At 37.3% G+C, this 18,951-nt stretch overlaps 1 protein-coding gene across 1 annotated transcript in view; it reads right to left on the reverse strand.

Moving 5' to 3' along the window:
* The window catches only part of LOC149241908 (RNA polymerase II C-terminal domain phosphatase-like 4), a 29,551-nt gene extending 14,896 nt beyond the window's left edge, over positions 1 to 14,655 (reverse strand). Inside the window, exons 1-4 of the mRNA XM_089374070.1 lie at positions 14,056 to 14,655; positions 4,922 to 5,010; positions 4,629 to 4,771; positions 4,157 to 4,355 (exon numbers count right to left, since the gene is read on the reverse strand). Coding sequence (XP_089230196.1) covers positions 4,157 to 4,355; positions 4,629 to 4,771; positions 4,922 to 5,010; positions 14,056 to 14,294 — 670 coding nt within the window. The 5' untranslated portion in view covers positions 14,295 to 14,655. The remainder of the gene's footprint in view (positions 1 to 4,156; positions 4,356 to 4,628; positions 4,772 to 4,921; positions 5,011 to 14,055) is intronic.
* Positions 14,656 to 18,951: the final 4,296 nt, after the last annotated feature.

Raw genomic sequence — 18,951 nt, forward strand, 5'->3', positions numbered from 1 at the left:
TTGATCACTTATGAGATTAAGGTTAGGGACCTTGGCTTAATAAAATTTTAAAATAAGCCTAAGGGAGAGATGAAAACGTACACAATTGTAGAGGAAGCAATTTTCTGAATGCAATAGGAGAATCCCTAAACACGTGAATCTCTTCAATGGAGGTGTGGGAAATAAATAATCAAAAAAAAAATAGAGGTGGCCATGAAGAGAAGACTCAATGTTGTCATTTCTCTAATAGAAGACCCTCAGGTTGTGTACATGGATGAGCCCAGTGCAGGGTTCAATCCAGATTTAAAAATTTAACATTACCATTAATCGCATAGCATTAGTAGGGCTTGGACAAATCCACTTTAACATTGCTTAATCACCCTTAGTTGTACTCCCAGAGTTGTGACTGAATTGCTGAGAATGAGGCAATAAATCAATTTTAAGATGCTTTTTTCACTAGACACATCCAAATTTCGGGAAACTAGTAGGGCTCATGTCTGACACCAAACTCATGTCTTGCAAACAAGACATGAGTCAAACTCCTATTGGACACATGTCACCCATGTGTCGTGTCCAACACGCGAAATATGCCATAGGAGGTGGGGGGATGACGTGTCATGTCATGCAATTTTCAGAATGCAGTAGGAGAATCCCTAAACATGTGGATCTTTTCAATGGAGGTGTGGGTAATAAATAATCAAAAAAATATAGAGGTGGCATGAAGAGAAGACTCAATGTTGTCATTTCTCTAATAGAAGACCCTCAGGTTGTGTACATGGATGAGCCTAGTGCAGGGTTCTATCCAGATTTAGAAGATTTAAAAATTTAACATTACCATTAATCGCATAGCATTAGTAGGGCTTGGACAAATCCACTTTAACATTGCTTAATCACCCTTAGTTGTACTCCCAAACTTGTGACTGAATTGCTTAGAATGAGGCAATAAATCAATTTTAAGATGCTTTTTTCACTAGACACGTCCAAATTTTGGGACACCAGTAGGGCTCATCTCTGACACCAAACTCATGTCTTGCAAACAAGACATGAGTCAAACTCCTGTTGGACACATGTCACCCATGTGTCGTGTCCAACATGCGAAATATGACACAAGGGGTGGGGGGATGACGTGTCATGTTACTTAGATTGAAAGTGGCTTGTGTAAGCAGGCCACTCAACTCAAACTGGCATGATTCGACAAAATCAGTCTTCCTTTTGGTCCTAGTGGCTAACTAGACTAGACAAACTTCGAATGTTATTTTCTTTGTAAAACACTGGCTTTAACAACTTGTGGAGTGTCATAACTAGGATTAGAATTGGGATCAATTAAAATTGAAACAAGATGGTTGGCAAGTATACCTTCCATCTCCGCCATTGAGGCTTGGTGGTCTGCTTGCCTGTTTTCCACGACCACATAGAATCGGGGTACACTTTGGGCCACATCGTTGATGGCAGTAGCCTCTTGGACATTGTACACCTTTCTGCTATCTTCCTGTCAATGTGGGTAGTCTCTTAACAAAAGCTCTTCAACAGCTTTTTCCTCGGTTATTCAGTCTCATCCTTTGTTGGTCGAATTGGCTTATTCCCACTTGGAGCAAAAAAAAATCTACTCGAATTCACTCTTAGCTAGTATGCCAAACTTGACACTTTTCCTAGCCTACTAGTAACGTAAGGATCTTGATTCCTTCTTTCTGAAATTGGTCTTTTCCTTCTTTTTCCATTTTGTCTGAAATCCAGACTTATGCTTCGACTAGTCATAACAGTATTTAGCCTTCCAAATGGTATCCTCCAGCATCTTAGGTTCATCGAATTCTATTTGATCTTAATAGGACTGAGACAAGCCACAAATCAAGGAAAACATCATCTGAAGGCTTGCACAACACAAAAAGGGAATCCTTTCATTGCTTCCTATGATCCCTCAATGATTCTCCCTCTCTTCAGTGCTTCGCGTGCATAACATAACCAAATAGTCAAGTTCCTCTTGGTCCACCAGACTCAAGTCTAAGTCCTCAACTAATACAATTCAAAAATGGACTCCCTCACAGGCCTAACATGACCCAGGGGATTGTTTTGACTCCCTCTGCCTGAGTCACTCTTTCGCAACTTCTGCTGTCCAATTTCCAAACACAGGCTTACCAGTGGCCTGCTCATGTTGGCTTCACAAGTCGCTACTATTCTATGGCACATGAGGGGTTCACAAGGATTGACACCCACATTCACTCATATTCTCCCCAATGCTCGACCTCCAATTGGTACCAATGGCTACAATGGCTACACTCTCCTCATGAACGCTACCTCAAATATGAGGTTAAGGGTCCCTTTTTGGGCTGCAGAATCAACTGGGACTCTGCTGTATGGTACATAACCCAGGCTTGGGCAATCCGATACCTCCTCTCCCGTTTCTCTCATAACTGCTTGGCAGTTGGTCAGAAACATTAATTTCAGGAAAGATAGGAAACGTCCCAATCCCCCTCACGGGCTTCCTTAAGCTATCCTTTCAGACATCGGAATCTGTATAGGCTGGTCCTCTTTAGCTTCAGCATTTTATAATTTAATTAGTAGAATATTTACATCGAACAGTTTTTGCAAGATATCCATGCTGGCCCTCTAGCATTATCATCCTTTAATTATATTACAAAACTCAGGTATTAGAAAAAGGGATTTTACAGATACAATGAGGTCACATATCTCTATGACATGCCATTTCCCACAAAAGAAAGTTCATCATGTGCAATTTAAAAGCTGATGACAATTCCAGATCACCGCCATAGGGTCTTTCTAAAGTTTAAATGAAAATGAGAAACAATAATCATCTGTTAGTTCTTCTGTTCTTCTGAGCCTATTCTCCATTAACAGTCAGTTTCTGTCATTTCCTATTTGTCAGGATTTTCTTGTTTAGCAGCTTTATTTATAGACCGGAGTTGACGGGTTGACTAATGCCTAGTCATCAGTGAGTTATTTGCATTTAAATAATGAGTTGAACAATTGGTTGTGTTGGCCTGTGTTCATCACATGGAATGTGCTTGGCATGTGTTGGAGTGTCGCCACCACATGGAGAAGTGTGCTTGGCATGTTGGAAGTATGCTTGGCACAGGTGGGGCGCATTACTTGAGGAGTGTGCTTGGCATGTGTTGAAATTTGACATGTGACCACCACATAGAGAGGTCTGCTTGACCTGTGTTGGCATGTGTCTACCTAATCTTTGCACATGTGGGAGCATTACTTGTGGGAATTACACTTCTCTATTCTTCAACATTTTTCTACAGAAAAAGATGGAAGGCGCATCAGCAAGCAAGTAGTCATGCAATCATTCTCAGTGTTAATAAGAATTTATGGGATTACCGCTACAGATTTTCTAGCTTGTTAGTTGTTATTTTCAGATTTATTATTTCTCTTGTTTGCACTCCATCACTCACCATATTTATCTCAAATTCTGATATGAAAAGTCCTACACTATTGATCTATTCTCCTATGCTTTTAGCTTTCGAAAATCTGAAGTGTTGAATTAGCTGTTCCTAATGTTTCATTTTCAGCTCTAGGATAAAATATTTTAGTGCATATATGCTATCATGAATTAGAAAATTGAACATGATCAAAAAGCAGAACCACAAGGAGGACCAACTAATCTTGTCAGAATTTGCTGCTAAATGCACAACACCAACACGCCTCAACAATAGACAACTTGCATGGTACTTGGACCAAATTTAGTTTAATTAGGCTCAGGTATAGTTAATACTTGAAAGCAGCCAAACAGTGAGTGTACATGGCAGACTTCATTGGATCGACTGAATTCCAGATCAAATTAAGGTTAATTTTACCTTGATAGCAACCTGACAAAAACAAGCTCATCAAAATTATCTTGCAAATGGCAAGGATCTATAATTGTGAATCATAGCATCTGACGTGTAATTTGTAAATAAACACACATTACATATTGTGCATTTGAAGCAAATAAGACACTAAAGTATTATTTCCCATCTTCAATGACACTTGTATAAGCAAGAATCTCCCTAGCAACAAGAGCCAAATCCTGACTTGTCCTTATTCAGTCCTCTCTTGATAACTCACTGTTTAGAAAGACACTTCCTAGTAAGATTAATTGATAGGTCACCGCAACTGAAAAACAAATCAATTCAACAACTAAATAACATTTACAACCATGTGCAAGTAGTTATTATACCTGAACCAGGATTCAATACTCCTGTTAGGTATGTTGACGTGATGTACGCCTCCTCTTCAGGAAGAATATCAACAAATCGAGCAGAATTCAGCAATGTGTGATCCAAATCCAGTACTAAATATAATTTCTGCCTTGGTAACAATTTCTTCAGATCACTTTCACGTAACCGTTCGATTTCTGTATCTGCAAGTTCGAAATCCTAAAACATTTGTACATTTGTACATGTCACTTTTTCTCCTCAAAGAATTATTGATGTTACTTACAGTAGTATCAAGTTAAACTTTCCACAGAAAAATAAGCGTAGCCTGTACTGAAGAAACAAATTTTCCTTGAAGTAAAATCTTAACCTAGTTGCACAATCTGCAAATGTAATCATCTCTGTAAACTAATATGAAAGGAGAGATTAAATGCCTCATCATTGAAGGCAATAAAACAAGAATTATATTTACGAATGGCGTTTTAGAAATCATACCTTGTGAATATATTTGAGGGCAACACCAGTTTGATCATTAGACTCAGAATTTTGCTTCATCATGCCACAGCGAATGCAAACTCCCCACATAAATCCTGGATGTGGAGGGCATTCTTGACTACTACTAGATGCTTGTATATTAACTGCAAAAGAAATGCAATGCATGCAAAAATAGTTAAAAGTTTACATTCACAATCAATAGTATTTGTGACAGGGCTCCTAATATAAACCTTTTCAAGTTTTCAATGAGCCTTAAAGATGCAGTTTGAAGGTCTTTTCCAGAATCCAGATACCTTCGAGGTCTTGCTTCATTGATATTTGTACCTCTCTTCTTTCCTCATGTTCAATCCCTTTCTCTTCACATAATCTTCGCCTTTTGCTTCTAACAATATCCAAACACAAATTCCCAAAATGAATTAGAAGACTTCCAAAAGTTAAATTTATTGCCAACAAATCTCAGCATGCAGTTCATTGCTTAGATATTACTACAATGATATTTGAGCTTGATTTCAACATTTACATTGGCCACAATCTGGCATTATCTCCATTTTCTATTAAGAAGGTGAATGCAATGATGCATGGGAAAGGCACAACCACCATTTCTTCTATCATCAGGACATTACCAATGATGCAATAGCAATGTTTCTTGCTTATATACCGCCATCTTACAATATCTCCTGGATATAAACTATGCATCTAAAGTAGGGAAAACGAAATGTCAAACTCAGAATTATCTAGTTATTTCACTCCTGCGAAAATATGGCCTCCTGGTAGAAGAATAGTGTGGCCTGACAAGAATGAATTGTAGATGTTATCTGTTGGCAGATTTCCGCAGTGAAAAATAAGTACCAATTCTTATTTTCGATTGGATCAACCAACTAGCGATGTTATGGCATCTGTTTTTCTGTTCAAAAGTGAAATTGCGGAGCTACAATCATTTCAATTTTCATGAATACAGAGTAGCAAAGGGAGTTTTCCACCACTTGCTGTTAACCTTCGATGATAAACCTACCCTCTTTATGTGATTATAAACTCCCAACCTCGATCTCCTGTTTGGACAAAAGGAAATAGCCCAAAAACTAAGGAAATTCTTTGGCAACGCATTTTGGTAATTTCCCATGTCATGCCAATTCCAAATTATTAATCTCTTTGCCCACTTTGCTAAATTTACTGACAAACTGCAAGGTCCTTGATCTTCTGCAATCTAATAGATATTGGAATACAATTATTTACCATTTATTTAGCATGTGGCTGCTAACGCACATTCTATCTGCACATACAAATGTTGGTATAGATTTCTGTCAGATTTAGGTATAGAAATTTCTAATGATTGCAAATTATGACGTCTTAGGACTCGCCATTGTACAGGCAAGTATATAAATAACTTAATAAGCCAAAGTTGGACTGAACAGTCAATTTTATACTTCATAAACCTGGATGCATGCTTAAGGTTTCCCACAGTGTTTTCAATTACATAAGCCACTGTAAATGTGTATAAGGAAAAATCAGTATCTTAGGCAATATTTCTGAAAGAAAATGGTGATAGAATGCAGAGTGGCATGTTTTAGAGCTTTAATCTGTTAAATGGAATTGCATTGCAACATGTTTCATCTGGCCCAAAGAACATTCCCACAATCTGAGACATTTCCTATTGATGTTTGTAGCTCAGGCAGGTACTTTTGCACAGGTATAAGTGGAAGTCACCTAATTTACCCTTAACCTTAGCAATTAATAATTAAAGTAATTGACTTTTATAAGATAAGGTGAGTTAATCTAATAAAATGCAAAGGTTAGTTGCATCAGTGAATTGGATGAACCTCAACCGTAGATCTCAAGTGATGTCGAGATCTCATCTCAACCGTCAATCACTTTGGAGATTGAGGTTGTGAATTCATTCAATAATCCAAACTTATAAAAGGAAGCCTAAGCTAAGGGGGGAGAAACACATCTTGAGCACAAGACATAGTGAGAGTGAGATCACAGTGATTGGGTGGGAGAAAGACTTCCAATCAAGTGTGCAGGGTCCAAGGAAGAGTGCACAGGCCAGCAAGAGAGACAGATCCAAATCAACCAGCAGATTGAAGGACAGATCAAGGATTTTATCAGCTGGATTATTTCCAGGTTCTTGTTGTATGTATTTTCCCTCGTTGGATCTTTTTCCCTGGAAGGGGACCTTGTAGTTTCTGAAGTTATTTAAACGAAGAATTGATTTGAAAGGAAGTAATCTCCATGTGAATGCAAGATTGGTAAACCGTTTTTGCTTCCACTGTTTAATTGTTAAGATCCCAGTTATCTTTTATTCAGTAGATTTGCATAAAAAATAAAAATTAGTGCAAGGAATCTGCTAGGTAGTAACTGGTTGGGTTGCTGGGGTCAAGGAAAATATTTCCATCCAATACCAAAATGTTTCTATGATATTTCGGTCACCAATGGGCTGTGCCTCAAACCTGATTTAGTTGTTTATGGAGAATTTTTAGGGGATTTTAAGGGCAATTGTAGTTTTGAATATCATTCGATGTAATACTATGGATATTGCAGAAACAAATAGGTCTTTGTGTCATTTCATACACATATAAAATCTCTCATATATTTCCTCTGATTTATTAGCTCCTACTGAATAGCATCATTATGTGATCCAAAAAAGCTATCCAAAAAAGAGCTAGAGAAAGGGAGACCAAATCCCAATGCCATCACTTATTCACAATCTTTGTTTAAAGTAGAAGCAAAAGTGGACATCAAACCTTACCAAGATGAGATTGATGATGTTAACTTGAATCAATAGTTGCAACAGTTAGAAGTTCATTTCAGCAAGAGTGGACATCAAACCTTACCAAGATGAGATTGATGATGTTAACTTGAATCAATAGTTGCAACAGTTAGAAATTCATTTCAGTGATCTAACACTAGAGAAGAGCAAAAGATTTCATTTTCCCAACTAAAGTTAGAGGACATGCCCAAATTTGGTGGGAAAGTCACACAGAAGCACTTAGTCTAGAGAGTGATCCCCTCAATAACTAATTGCAAAGTGTTTTAAAAACCCTCATTAAGTCACAATTCTACCATATTGGGTACAGAGAGGACAAATGGATCCGCTGGCATTACTTTCAGGATAAGAAAAGGCCGAGTGTGCAAGAGTACACCACCGAGTTCAGAAAAATGGTCATTATGTTGGGTATATCACCGAAGAACTTGCATGTACTCCTCAAGTATAAGAATAAAGAACAATAAACTGGTTGCAAGTAAAAAGACACCAAGATGCCTCCAAGGAGGGGAAGAAGAAGTGGGAAGAAAGGATAAGAGGGCAACGGCAACAGCACATCAATGCAAGGATCCAAAAAACCACTACAATCATTGTAATAATGATGGTCACACCAAAGATAAGTGTTGGAAGCTGAATCTAGAGTTGAATCCAAGGAACCGCAAGAAGGATGTCAAGAAGAAGAACATGCTAGTGTGGATTCAAGCAAGAAGGTAGAGAGTAGCTCATATGTAGATGACAAGCTTGACTACAATACAATGTAGGAGGTGAGTCAAAGTAGCCTCCACCCCAAGGAAGAGAAGGCAACGACAACTCTCCCATAGAAGGCAACAACAATTCTCCCATATTGTATCCGAGTCAAGAAGACAAAGGTGGATGCTTTATTTCCTTTTGGTTCACAAGCAAACCTCGGAGTAAAAAAAATCTGATCAACAAGCTTGGATTTAGAAATTCATAACCATCATCACCCATATCCATTGGGATGAATAATTAAGCATGCAAAGCTTAGTGTCACCAAGCAATGTAAGATCAAATTTTCTATAAGTGCAAACTGTATTCATAAGGTGGAGGGAGATGCAGTAACACTTGATGTGTGTGGCGAAGTGTTTGGAAGCCCCTACATGTACATGAGGGATGCAATCTTCGTGAGGAGGGCCAACTAGTATCACTAGAACAATGCACACAGATAAATCCAAGATCTCTCTAGCAAGTACTAACCAAACCAAGAAATTAATCAATTTCGGTAGGAGGTTTGCATTATTCTTCTTAAGAGAAAATCAGCCAAAAGATGAATTGGTAAAAGTAAAGGCATCTTGGAAGGGTGGTGTACCAAAGAGTAGAAACATCAGTTGGGGGAGTTTTCGTAGGTGTACAAAGAAGTGTTAAAGAAGCCTAAGAGGGAGGTGGAGCACAAGATATAGTTGTTGTCTGACTCTGCACTGTCAAACATAGGGTTGTATAAACAGTCCATCCTGGAAGCAAATGAAACGAAGAAACAATTGCAGCAACTATTGGAGCAGGGAATAATTTGACTAGGCACCTTACCTTGTGGGTCATTTATCATCATAATACCCAAGAAGGATGGGACTTAAGGAATGTGTATTGACTACAAAGCTTTGAATAAAACCACTCTCAAAAATAACTATCCTCTTCCCAACATCGATAACTTGCTAAATCAATTATGTAATGCCAAGTACTTCACCAAATGGGATCTCAATTCAAGATAACAAGTAAAAGTTAAGTACGAAGACACCTAAAAGACTACCTTCAATACAAGGCAAGGCCTGTATGAATAGCTAGTAATGTTTTTTTACTTATGTAATGCACCTAAGAGAGAAGTGGAGCACAAGATACAGCCGTTTGCCTGACTTCCCATTGCCAAAAATTGGGTTGTATAAACAATCCATCCTAGAAGTAGATGAAGTGAAGAAACAATTGCAGCAGCGATTGGAATAGGGAGTAATTTGACCAAGCACCTCATCTTGTGGGTCAAGTATCATCATAATACTCAGGAAGTATGAGACTTAGGGAATTTGTATCGAATACAGAGCTTTGAATAAGATCACTTTCAAGAATAAATATCATCTACCCAGTTCAATGACTCACTACATAAATTGCAGCATGCCAAGTACCTCACCAAGTTGGATCTCAAATCAAAATTACACCAAGCACAAGTAAGGACTGAACACAGTTGGAAATCTACTCTCAAGACAAGGCATGGTCTATATGAATAGCTAGTAATGCCTTTTGGTTTATTTAAAAAACCAACTACGATTACATGTTTGATGAATGATGTGTTGTGTTCCTTTCTAGATTATTTTGTAATAGTATACGTAGATGATATATTGGTTTATAGCTCTACATGGTAAGAGCATATCTCACGTCTCATGCAAGTGTTAGAGACTCTAAAAAAGCATCAACTATGGCAACCTTCAGTAACCTACTACTAATGTCACTAAAGTTAGGAGCTTAATGGGGCAGCACAACACCTATGGAAGTTTATAGCATCATTTTCAACTGTGGTTGCACCATTCCATGTTATAATGACCAACGGCAAGAGTTTCTAATAGGAAAAGAGTCAGTAAAAAGCTTTTGATGAGCTGAAACAAAGATCAATGAAGCATCAATCCTTGAATTGCCTAATTTGCAGAAGCCTTTCAAAGTGGAAACAAAAGCAATTATATATGTATGGAAGCATTATTGATGCAGGGAGGTAAGTCAATATGCTATCATTCTGAAATATTTCATGGTGGATTCCTAAACCATCCTACATATGACAAGGAACTATATGCTCAGGTTTAAGCTATTAAGAAGTGGAAGCATTGCCTAATGGGCACCAAGACCATCATCCATAAATCCCCTGTCACTACATTACTTGAAATCCCAAAGTAAGCTTCAAAAAACCAAACACTATAAACAGATGGGGTTTTACAGCAATTTCATATAATCATCAAAAATAATAAAGGCAACATCATTAAGTTGGAAAACATGCTTTCAAAGCCACCCACATCCAAGATCACGACTTTGGAAACTCTTATGCACATGGATCCTTTCACCCGTGATGCATACAAAGACACATAAACAAAGATTTCCGCTTATCAAATAGGCTCACACTTCCAAAGTTGAAGGGCATTTTGGTGTGCTAGGAAGATAATAGCCAACTTACAAAGGTATGTGTATTGGCCTAGAATGCAAGAAGCTTTAGCTCAATTTATTAGGGGAGGAATACTTTGTTATACTAGCGAGTCCAATAACAAAAAGCAAGGTTTATGCCATCCCCTACCTATACCTACTAGACCTAAAAGAGTAACTCCTTGTGAGTTGTTGACAAGAACAATAAAGGGACATAACTATCTATTGGCAGTAGTTGATAAGTTTAGCAAGATGTGCATTCTCATGCCTTGTAAGAAGATCATCAAGGGAAAAATGTAGCAACATGTTCTTTGAAGAGGTCTAGGTGCACTTTGGGATACCAAGGAGCGTCATCTCAAACGAGATACTAAATTTCTCGATGCCTTTTAGACCACATTATGGGAGAAGATAGGCAACAAGTTGAAGAGATCCACAACTTTCCAACCATCAATAGATGAGCAAATAAAAGTTGTGAAAAAAGATTTTCATTTAGCTTTTGAGGGGATAAAGCCATAAGTATCCAAGGACCTGGGATGAAAATTTGATTTATATTTGGCACTCTTGTGACAAAGTAGTCCATACTTCCACTGGTAAGTTGAAGAGATCCACAACTTTCCAACCGTTGATAGATAAGCAAATAAAAGTTGTGAAAAAGATATTCATTTAGCTTTTGAGGGGATAAAGCCATAAGCATCCAAGGCCTGGGATGAAAAATTGATTTATATTTGGCACTCTTGTGACAAAGTAGTCCATACTTCTACTGGTAAGTTCCCTCTTGAAACTTCCTTTGGCTATTTGCCAACTTAGCCCTTAGATATTGTATATGGACATCCAAGAGGAGTGAGGGAAGACATGGCAAGAGAAGCATTGAAGGCTGAAAAATCTGTTTGACAAGATCAAACATATTCATTTGCAAGTACAAGAGACATTGAAGAAGTCACAGTAAAATTACAAGGCCCGACGTTATCAATATACATATTTAAAGTAAGAGACAGAGTTTGGTTACATCTAAATAAAGGTTACAAGGTCCTCCTAGTAGGAATATCAAGTCTCTGCATATGGTCCTTTTAAAGTGTTGGAGAAGGTGGGTGATAATGCCTACAAAATCCGTCTACTCCTATAGATGTGCATTTGCTAAAATGTGGTGAATCTGAAATTCTATGAGGCTTCCATGTTGGTCCAAAAAAGTGATGAGCAAGTCTTACCTACCATAGCATACTTAGCACCAGGAGCTCAAGCAGAGTTAGCAAAAGATACAACTATGGCATGTTGGCTTGAAAGGACAGCTTCCATGCAAGGGCAAACGGTACTCCAAAGAGAAGGTATAGAAAAAATTTCCTTCAATAAAAGTTTTTGGGGACCAAAAGTCTCTCTAAATGGGGAGGTATGATACGAAATGGACCATTACATACTTTTCCATCTAGTTTGGTACTTTCTAGGTGGAAAAATGAAGTTATTACTTTTTAGGGCACATTTTAGGGGCAAGTCCCTTTTTGGTGATTTTGGGTCCAAAACATTCCAAATCTCGTTTAGCCTTAAACAATCGTTTTTGGGGTCAACACTTCACATGTTTGACTTAAACCTATGGATGGTATAATATACTTTAAGAGCTTTCTAAAGAAGCGAAGATCACGTCAATCAAAGATTGTATGTAAAAGTTATGCCTGACACAAGCTGACCTGTTGATCCAGGTGGCTTTAGAAAGGCTCAAAAATCAAAGTTTTTAGATTTCATCAAATCTAGGATCAGATCGAAGAGCTCGTCAAAAGCTTTCCAACAGTGCAGACGGCACTGAAATCCGAGTTCGTATGAGAAAGTTATTAGAGTTTGAAGTTTGTACCAAACAACAACAACAAAAAGAAGTCAAAAGTCAACCAGAGGGTTCCACGTGGCACCCCCATAGGCTGCCACATGGCAGCCTAGTCATCAGACCAAGTGGACCACAACAAGTGACAAAAAGAAGTCAAAAGTCAACCAGAGGGTGCCACGTGGCACCCCCATAGGCTGCCACATGGCAGCCCAATCATCAAACCAAGTGGACCACAACAGGTGATGTGGAAATATCACAAGTCGACACATGGCATGTAGGTGACAAAAGTGGCATATGATGTGGACCAATGAGAACCTGCCACCCAATCACATGGTGCCACATGGCAATCACATGGTGCAACCTGCCCACACGACTACTCTGCTTGTTCCCCATCGTTTCCTATTGCCAAACAATCTGCCCTAACAGACTGGCAAGTACTATATATTACCAAATTGGTCATGAAGCAATCAAGATACTCTTGAGTACACCTTAACAGGCAATGACAATTTATTTCATAAAAACTTTATATTTCGCCCTAAACCTGTAAATGTATCTCCTTCACATCAAAAGAAACTGGGCCAGATAGAAGATTCTCTTGAGTTAAAGCCAGGTATCATAGTCCATAATGCGTTCACTACTCACCACCCTGCCCACTCATTCATGTAATTTTGTTGGATCCTCTTGGATAGAGTGCTTTGTAATGTCCCGGGCAACCCAAAACATTGTTAGAAGTAGTAATCCACAACTTGGTGGCAAACCCAGGCAAAACATCCGCCAATGGGCTACTCCACCACTGAGTTACATGCCCCTTTCACGCTGGGCACCCTTATCAGTTAGATATCAAGGTATGGATTGATACCCCAGCAACCCCCTTCCAACCATACTTTGGCTTAGGCCTCCTAATCACCTGCCAGTCAACATCATCAGGTGGCTATGATACCAAGTTGAAAATTGGACAGGCTACAAATCAAACTCGAGACCTTCCCACTTCCAACGGACTGTTCTACCACGGAATGAAATGAGCGGATGGATAGAATATGATGTCGGAAATGTTTAAGCCGGCAGTGTGAACCCACCAGTTCACAGTGAGAACGCAAGTGCCAAATAAGCATGGAGTTTTGTTTAATGCCCGAAGCTTTGCCAGCGTAAAACCAAAATCCCAGACATATAGGTGCCAAATAAGCATAGAGTTATGTTTAAGCACAAACGCTTTCACGGCAAAAATCAAAATAAGCATGGAGTTTTGTTTAATCCCCGAAGCTTTGCCAGCGTAAAACCAAAATCCCAGACATATAGGTGCCAAGTAAGCATAGAGTTATGTTTAAGCACAAACGCTTTCCCGGCAAAAATCAAAATCACAATCGTGTGGGTTATACAAAAAGGAGTTATGGTTGAGCCCTAAAGCTTCACCTGTGCAAAATCAAAATCACAATCTAAAGCAGCAAAACGTGCTTATTTTAACCAGGATAGTGGAAAATTAAGAAGCACTAAGAAGTCTTTTATTCAAACTCGTGTAGGGCCAAAAATGCCCAGCTAGGCAGCAATACAAACCTCAAGCGAGGGCAAATTAGGTCAATGGCCCAATCATTCACTTGAACAGAACAAGCAATATAAAATTCAAGTGGCCGAGATCCTCCACAAATAATTGTGACCCAAAATAAACGAATAGTGAACAAGAAAGGAGAAAAATATAGCCATTCCCATGCCCACCCACAATACAAGCATACCTTTCGGCATCCAATTCTTCATAGGCGCCGAACTCTTCCTCCTCGACCTGTGTGCCATCATTGAAAAGACCCTCGCCCTCATTTCTATCTTCAATGTACTCCGACTGGTTCTCTTCTTCTTCAGAGTCTTCATTAGCCGGGGATGTATCAGACGGGGTAGAAGCTAGTTCCAAGTCGAGGAAAGCTGCGAAATCCTCATTGCTTGAAGAAGGAGAGGGAGACTCCGCTGCCAGACTCATGATCCAAGCTTCCGTGAACTCCAGACAACCATAATACGATATATCACATAACACAACTGGTTTTATTGGACTATAACAGCGGGCAATGCTAGAACAATGACGAAAGGAAATGATGTAAGATCCGTGGGCAAAAGCTTTAGGGCACGGGTTTTGAATAGATAGCTTCTTACAGGATCTGAGTCAGACCGCGCGAATTTATTATTACTACTCGGAGAGAAAATCGGGTGAAGCAAAGAGAGAATCCAGGGAAGCAAGATGCGAGAAGTTTTGAAGTTGTTGAGAAAGTCATGAAAGGGGCTAAAGACGGATATAGTTATAGTCACTCCTTGCGGATTAGTGTGTAGTTGAAAATAATGTAGGTTTTGAAGGAAATAGAAAATTTACATTTGGATTTGCTTTGGGAGGAGCAAAGATGGACGGGCGTCATATATCAGCCAACGGCTAGTTGAGGGCTTGACATTTGGTAACTTTGGGCAACAATTTGAAGAGCAAGTGCCATTATTATCAAACAAGGCTTTAGTATTTTCTACGTATTTATTTTGTATTGTTTTCTTCCAATTTTTTATTATATTTTGTTTTATGCAAAATCTTAATATTTTATTCTGTGTTGTTGTGCATTTAATTTTGCTTTACATAAAAGCTGGTTAATTTTTGTTGACCTCCTAAATGTTATAGGACAAATCATATTTGTTATTTTTGTTTTTCAAGTTCTTTTTGTTGCATTTTATGTTTTCAAGTTGTTTTTGTTATATTTTGATTTTGATGGGTAGTTTAGTTGGTTGAAACCTTTTGTTAAGTTATTGGCTCTTTGTCATGAGGCGCGAGTTCAATTCTCAATGGATCTATCAAGGTCAAGTCCATTAGTTGAGTCCACTGGGCATGATGCTCTTTTACATGGCCCTGCATAAGGGTGTTGCGAGAATAAAAATGTTTTATATGTCATTTTGGAGTTAAATATATGGATTATGTTTATGGTTTAGGTGTGTGGTTTCATTATGTAGATTGGATTTTTGAGTTTGGTGTGTAGGTCAAGTTTCTTCATGTGTGTTTATTCATTATGATTGTTCAAAATAATCGTGTTTATGTGCTTTGTTATTCATCAAAAGTGGTTAACCAATAGAAGAAACTTTTTCTCCTCGCTTGATAGTCAGCTGGTCAATAACTCTATAATGCGTGCAAATAGCTTTACATCAGAGTTATCCACTTATACTCCAGTCAGTGCTCTCTCCCATATAACATGTTTCTTGAAGCAAGGTGGCTCATTTATTAGAAGATAAATTAACCTTTTTTGTAATCATGTGATTTCATTTAATGTTTTGGGGCATACTAATATGGATCACAAGCCAAGCTGGATGATTGACCACTCTCAATTATATTGTCATCCCCATGCTTCATTTGGGAGGTTATCCTTTAACCCTAATCTAGTGTGACCTCCTCTGAAGTCCTTCCTTTAAGAGGGGCACTAATAGGAGGCATTTATTGAAGAAGTGTGCCAAGGTAATTCATACTTACCACGTTCCATGTTTTCCTTATTATCCACACCAATTCTTTAGGTTGATTATCATTTATCATTGGGACTAGCGTCTTATAACATCATCTCTGAGTCAAGGCCTAGAAATTTTCCCTGAGAGGTTATTGTAGCTAAAACAATGAAAAAGGCATATGAAGCCACAACTAAAGAAGAAGAAAAAACAAAAGATTGTTGGGAAACAGTAAGCACATGGGCAGAAGTGACATGTAACTACCATGGATATTCCATTAGATAGTTTGTCACAACATATCTAGTAAAATTATACTTAAAATCCGAAATCTATACTATGAGGGTTGTTTTCCTTAGACTTCCGAATTTACTAAGTTATTATTTTCGTGCATGCAATAAAATGTGAAAAATAAAGAACATATTTATAAGAAAAGTCTTCGGCAATAATCACATCAAAATTCATTTGTCAACACATTTTGAACCAGTAAGTGTGGTTCATCGTCAGGACAAGATGAACAACCAGACCATAGCAATAAAATAAATAGAGAGATCCCCCATTCAAACGGCTAGAAAGAAGCAACTAATTTGGACCACACGAAACGACTACAATTGACTGGACCATAGCTAAATTTGACTGGATCAAGGGTTGGGGAAGTTTATTAATCAGTTAGTTAATTAATTAATTAGTTAATTTATTAGATTTAATTATTTTGACTTAATTTTATATGTAACTCAAAATATCGTTAATAATTATTAAAAGTTTTATTCTCTTTACAATTCCAAACTAAATAAATTATAAGGGATAAATTAAGGTAACAACTAAAGTTAATTAATTAAATAATTAGTTAGTTTAATTTAATTGACTAACTTATTTCCCAGGTATATTTATTTAAATTGATATGCATTATCTTCTTTTAATTCACATGAAGGAATATGGGATAGGCTAGGCAGAAAAATATATAAATTTTTATTAAATGATTAAGTAAATAGATTATTTTTTATTAATTATATTTTGATTTCATTTAAATGGAAGAGTTACTAAAACTATTATGGGATTTGGATTAATGTGTATAAAATAATCGGTTAAACAGATAATATTTTTAATAAGTTTATATAATTTAAATATACATGCTTATAACTCTTTATGTTTATAAATAAACTTATTAATTTTAATAGAATATTTTGAATTAAAAAGAAATTTCATAAAGAACCTAACTGAAAAGAAGAAGAGAACCAAGCAAAAAGAGATAAAAAATCAAAAGAGAAGGGAGCAAAGGGGAACTCAAACAATTCATCTGACGAGGGAATAAAACAAGAAAGGAAATAACCAGAACGAAGCAGGGTAAAAAAGGAGGGGGGAGGGCGCTAGGAGGAGAGGAGAGGGATCCAACAATTATTAATCTTCCAACCGTCATCCCTGTTGAGATTGCTTGGCCTTCTTTCAATTTCTATGGCCTCCCTAAATTTACGGTGGTAGTAATAAGCAATCTTAGCAATCACCTTGGTCTCCTCAATACATATATGATGCTTGGCCTTCTCTGCATGCTTTGCCAAGGCTGAAGACTGCACCCTCCCATGTTTAATGTCAGTTGCATGCTCATGAATCCTCTGATTAATAGAGTGCTCAGTTTCACCAATATAGGGGGTCCCACAAGAACAAGGAATAACATATACCCCTTTCATGTCTTTGGGATCAACAGGGTCTTTTACAGATCTAAGGGAGCTACAAATGGTGTTGAGGGGTCTAAAGGTAGAAGGAACATTATGCGTCCTAAGGATTCTAGCAATCTTGTGAGTGGTCCCTTGTATGAAAGGGAGATGCACCCCTGAGATTCGATCTTTAGGGTCTTCCTTAACCTTGGGACCTCTACTAGCTTTAAGGAAAGCTTTTAGACCTTGGTGCCTACTATAACCATTATTAACAAAAACATCAAGGAGATGGGCTTTCTCTTTATCCAGGTTATTTTTATCAGAGATTCTCAGTGCACAAGTGGCTAGTGTGTTGAGAACACCCAATTTTTTAGCAGGGAAGTGATGAGAGTTGGCATGAAGATACTGCTCAGTATGGGTTTTCTTTCGAAACACCTAGTGGGAGAAAGAACCGTCATCCTTTTAGAAATGAGAACATCAAGGAAAGGGAAGCACCCATCAACTTCCTGCTCCATTGTAAACTTTATGAAGGAAGATTGATTGTTGAGATGTTGGAAGAACTGATCCAACTCATCTTGGCCATGAGACCAAATGACACAAGTGTCATCCACAAATCTTTTTCACAACTTAGGTAGGAGACGAGCTGAGGCTAAAGCCTTAGATTCAAAGTCTTCCATAAAAAGATTAGCAACAATAGGGGATAGGGGGGAGCCCATGGCGACCCTACATGTCTGCTCATAGAATTCCCCTCATAGAATTTTACCCTGCTTCCTTCTTGTTATTTCCTTTCTTGTTTTATTCCCTCGTCAAATGAATTGTTTGAGTTCCCCTTTGCTCCCTTCTCTTTTGATTTTTCATCTCTTTTTGTTGGGTTCTCTTCTTCTTTTTAATTAGGTTCTTTATGAAATTTCTTTTTTAATTCAAAATATTATATTAAAATTAATAAGTTTATTTATAAACATAAAGAGTTATAAGCAGGTATATTTAAATTATATAAACTTATTAAAAATACTAATTGCTTAACTGATTATTTTATACACATTTAATCCATATCCCATAATAGTTTTAGTAACTCTTTCATTTAAATGAAATCAAAATATAATTAATAAAAAATAGTATATTTAATTAATCATTTAATAAAAAATTATATATTTTTCTGCCTAGCCTATCCCAAACTCCTTCATGTGAATTAAAAGAAGACAATGCATATCAATTTAAATAAATATAGATGGGAAACAAGTTAGCCAATTAAATTAAACTAACTAATTATTTAATTATTTAACTTTAATTGTTACCTTAATTTATCCCATATATTTTTCACATATAATTTATTTAGTTTGGAATTGTAAAGAGAATAAAACTTTTAATAATTATTAATGATATTTTGAGTTACATATAAAATTAAGTCAAAATAATTAAATCTAATAAATTAACTAATTAATTAATTAACTAACTCATTAATAAACTTCTCCAACCCTTGATCCAGTCAAATTCAGCTAAGGTCCAATCAATTGTAGTCGTTTCGTG

The sequence above is a fragment of the Pinus tabuliformis genome, chromosome 8 (genome assembly GCF_031772625.1).
Source record: "Pinus tabuliformis cultivar Carrire ecotype Pingquan chromosome 8, CPIR1, whole genome shotgun sequence".
In the NCBI taxonomy this organism is placed as follows: domain Eukaryota; kingdom Viridiplantae; phylum Streptophyta; class Pinopsida; order Pinales; family Pinaceae; genus Pinus; species Pinus tabuliformis.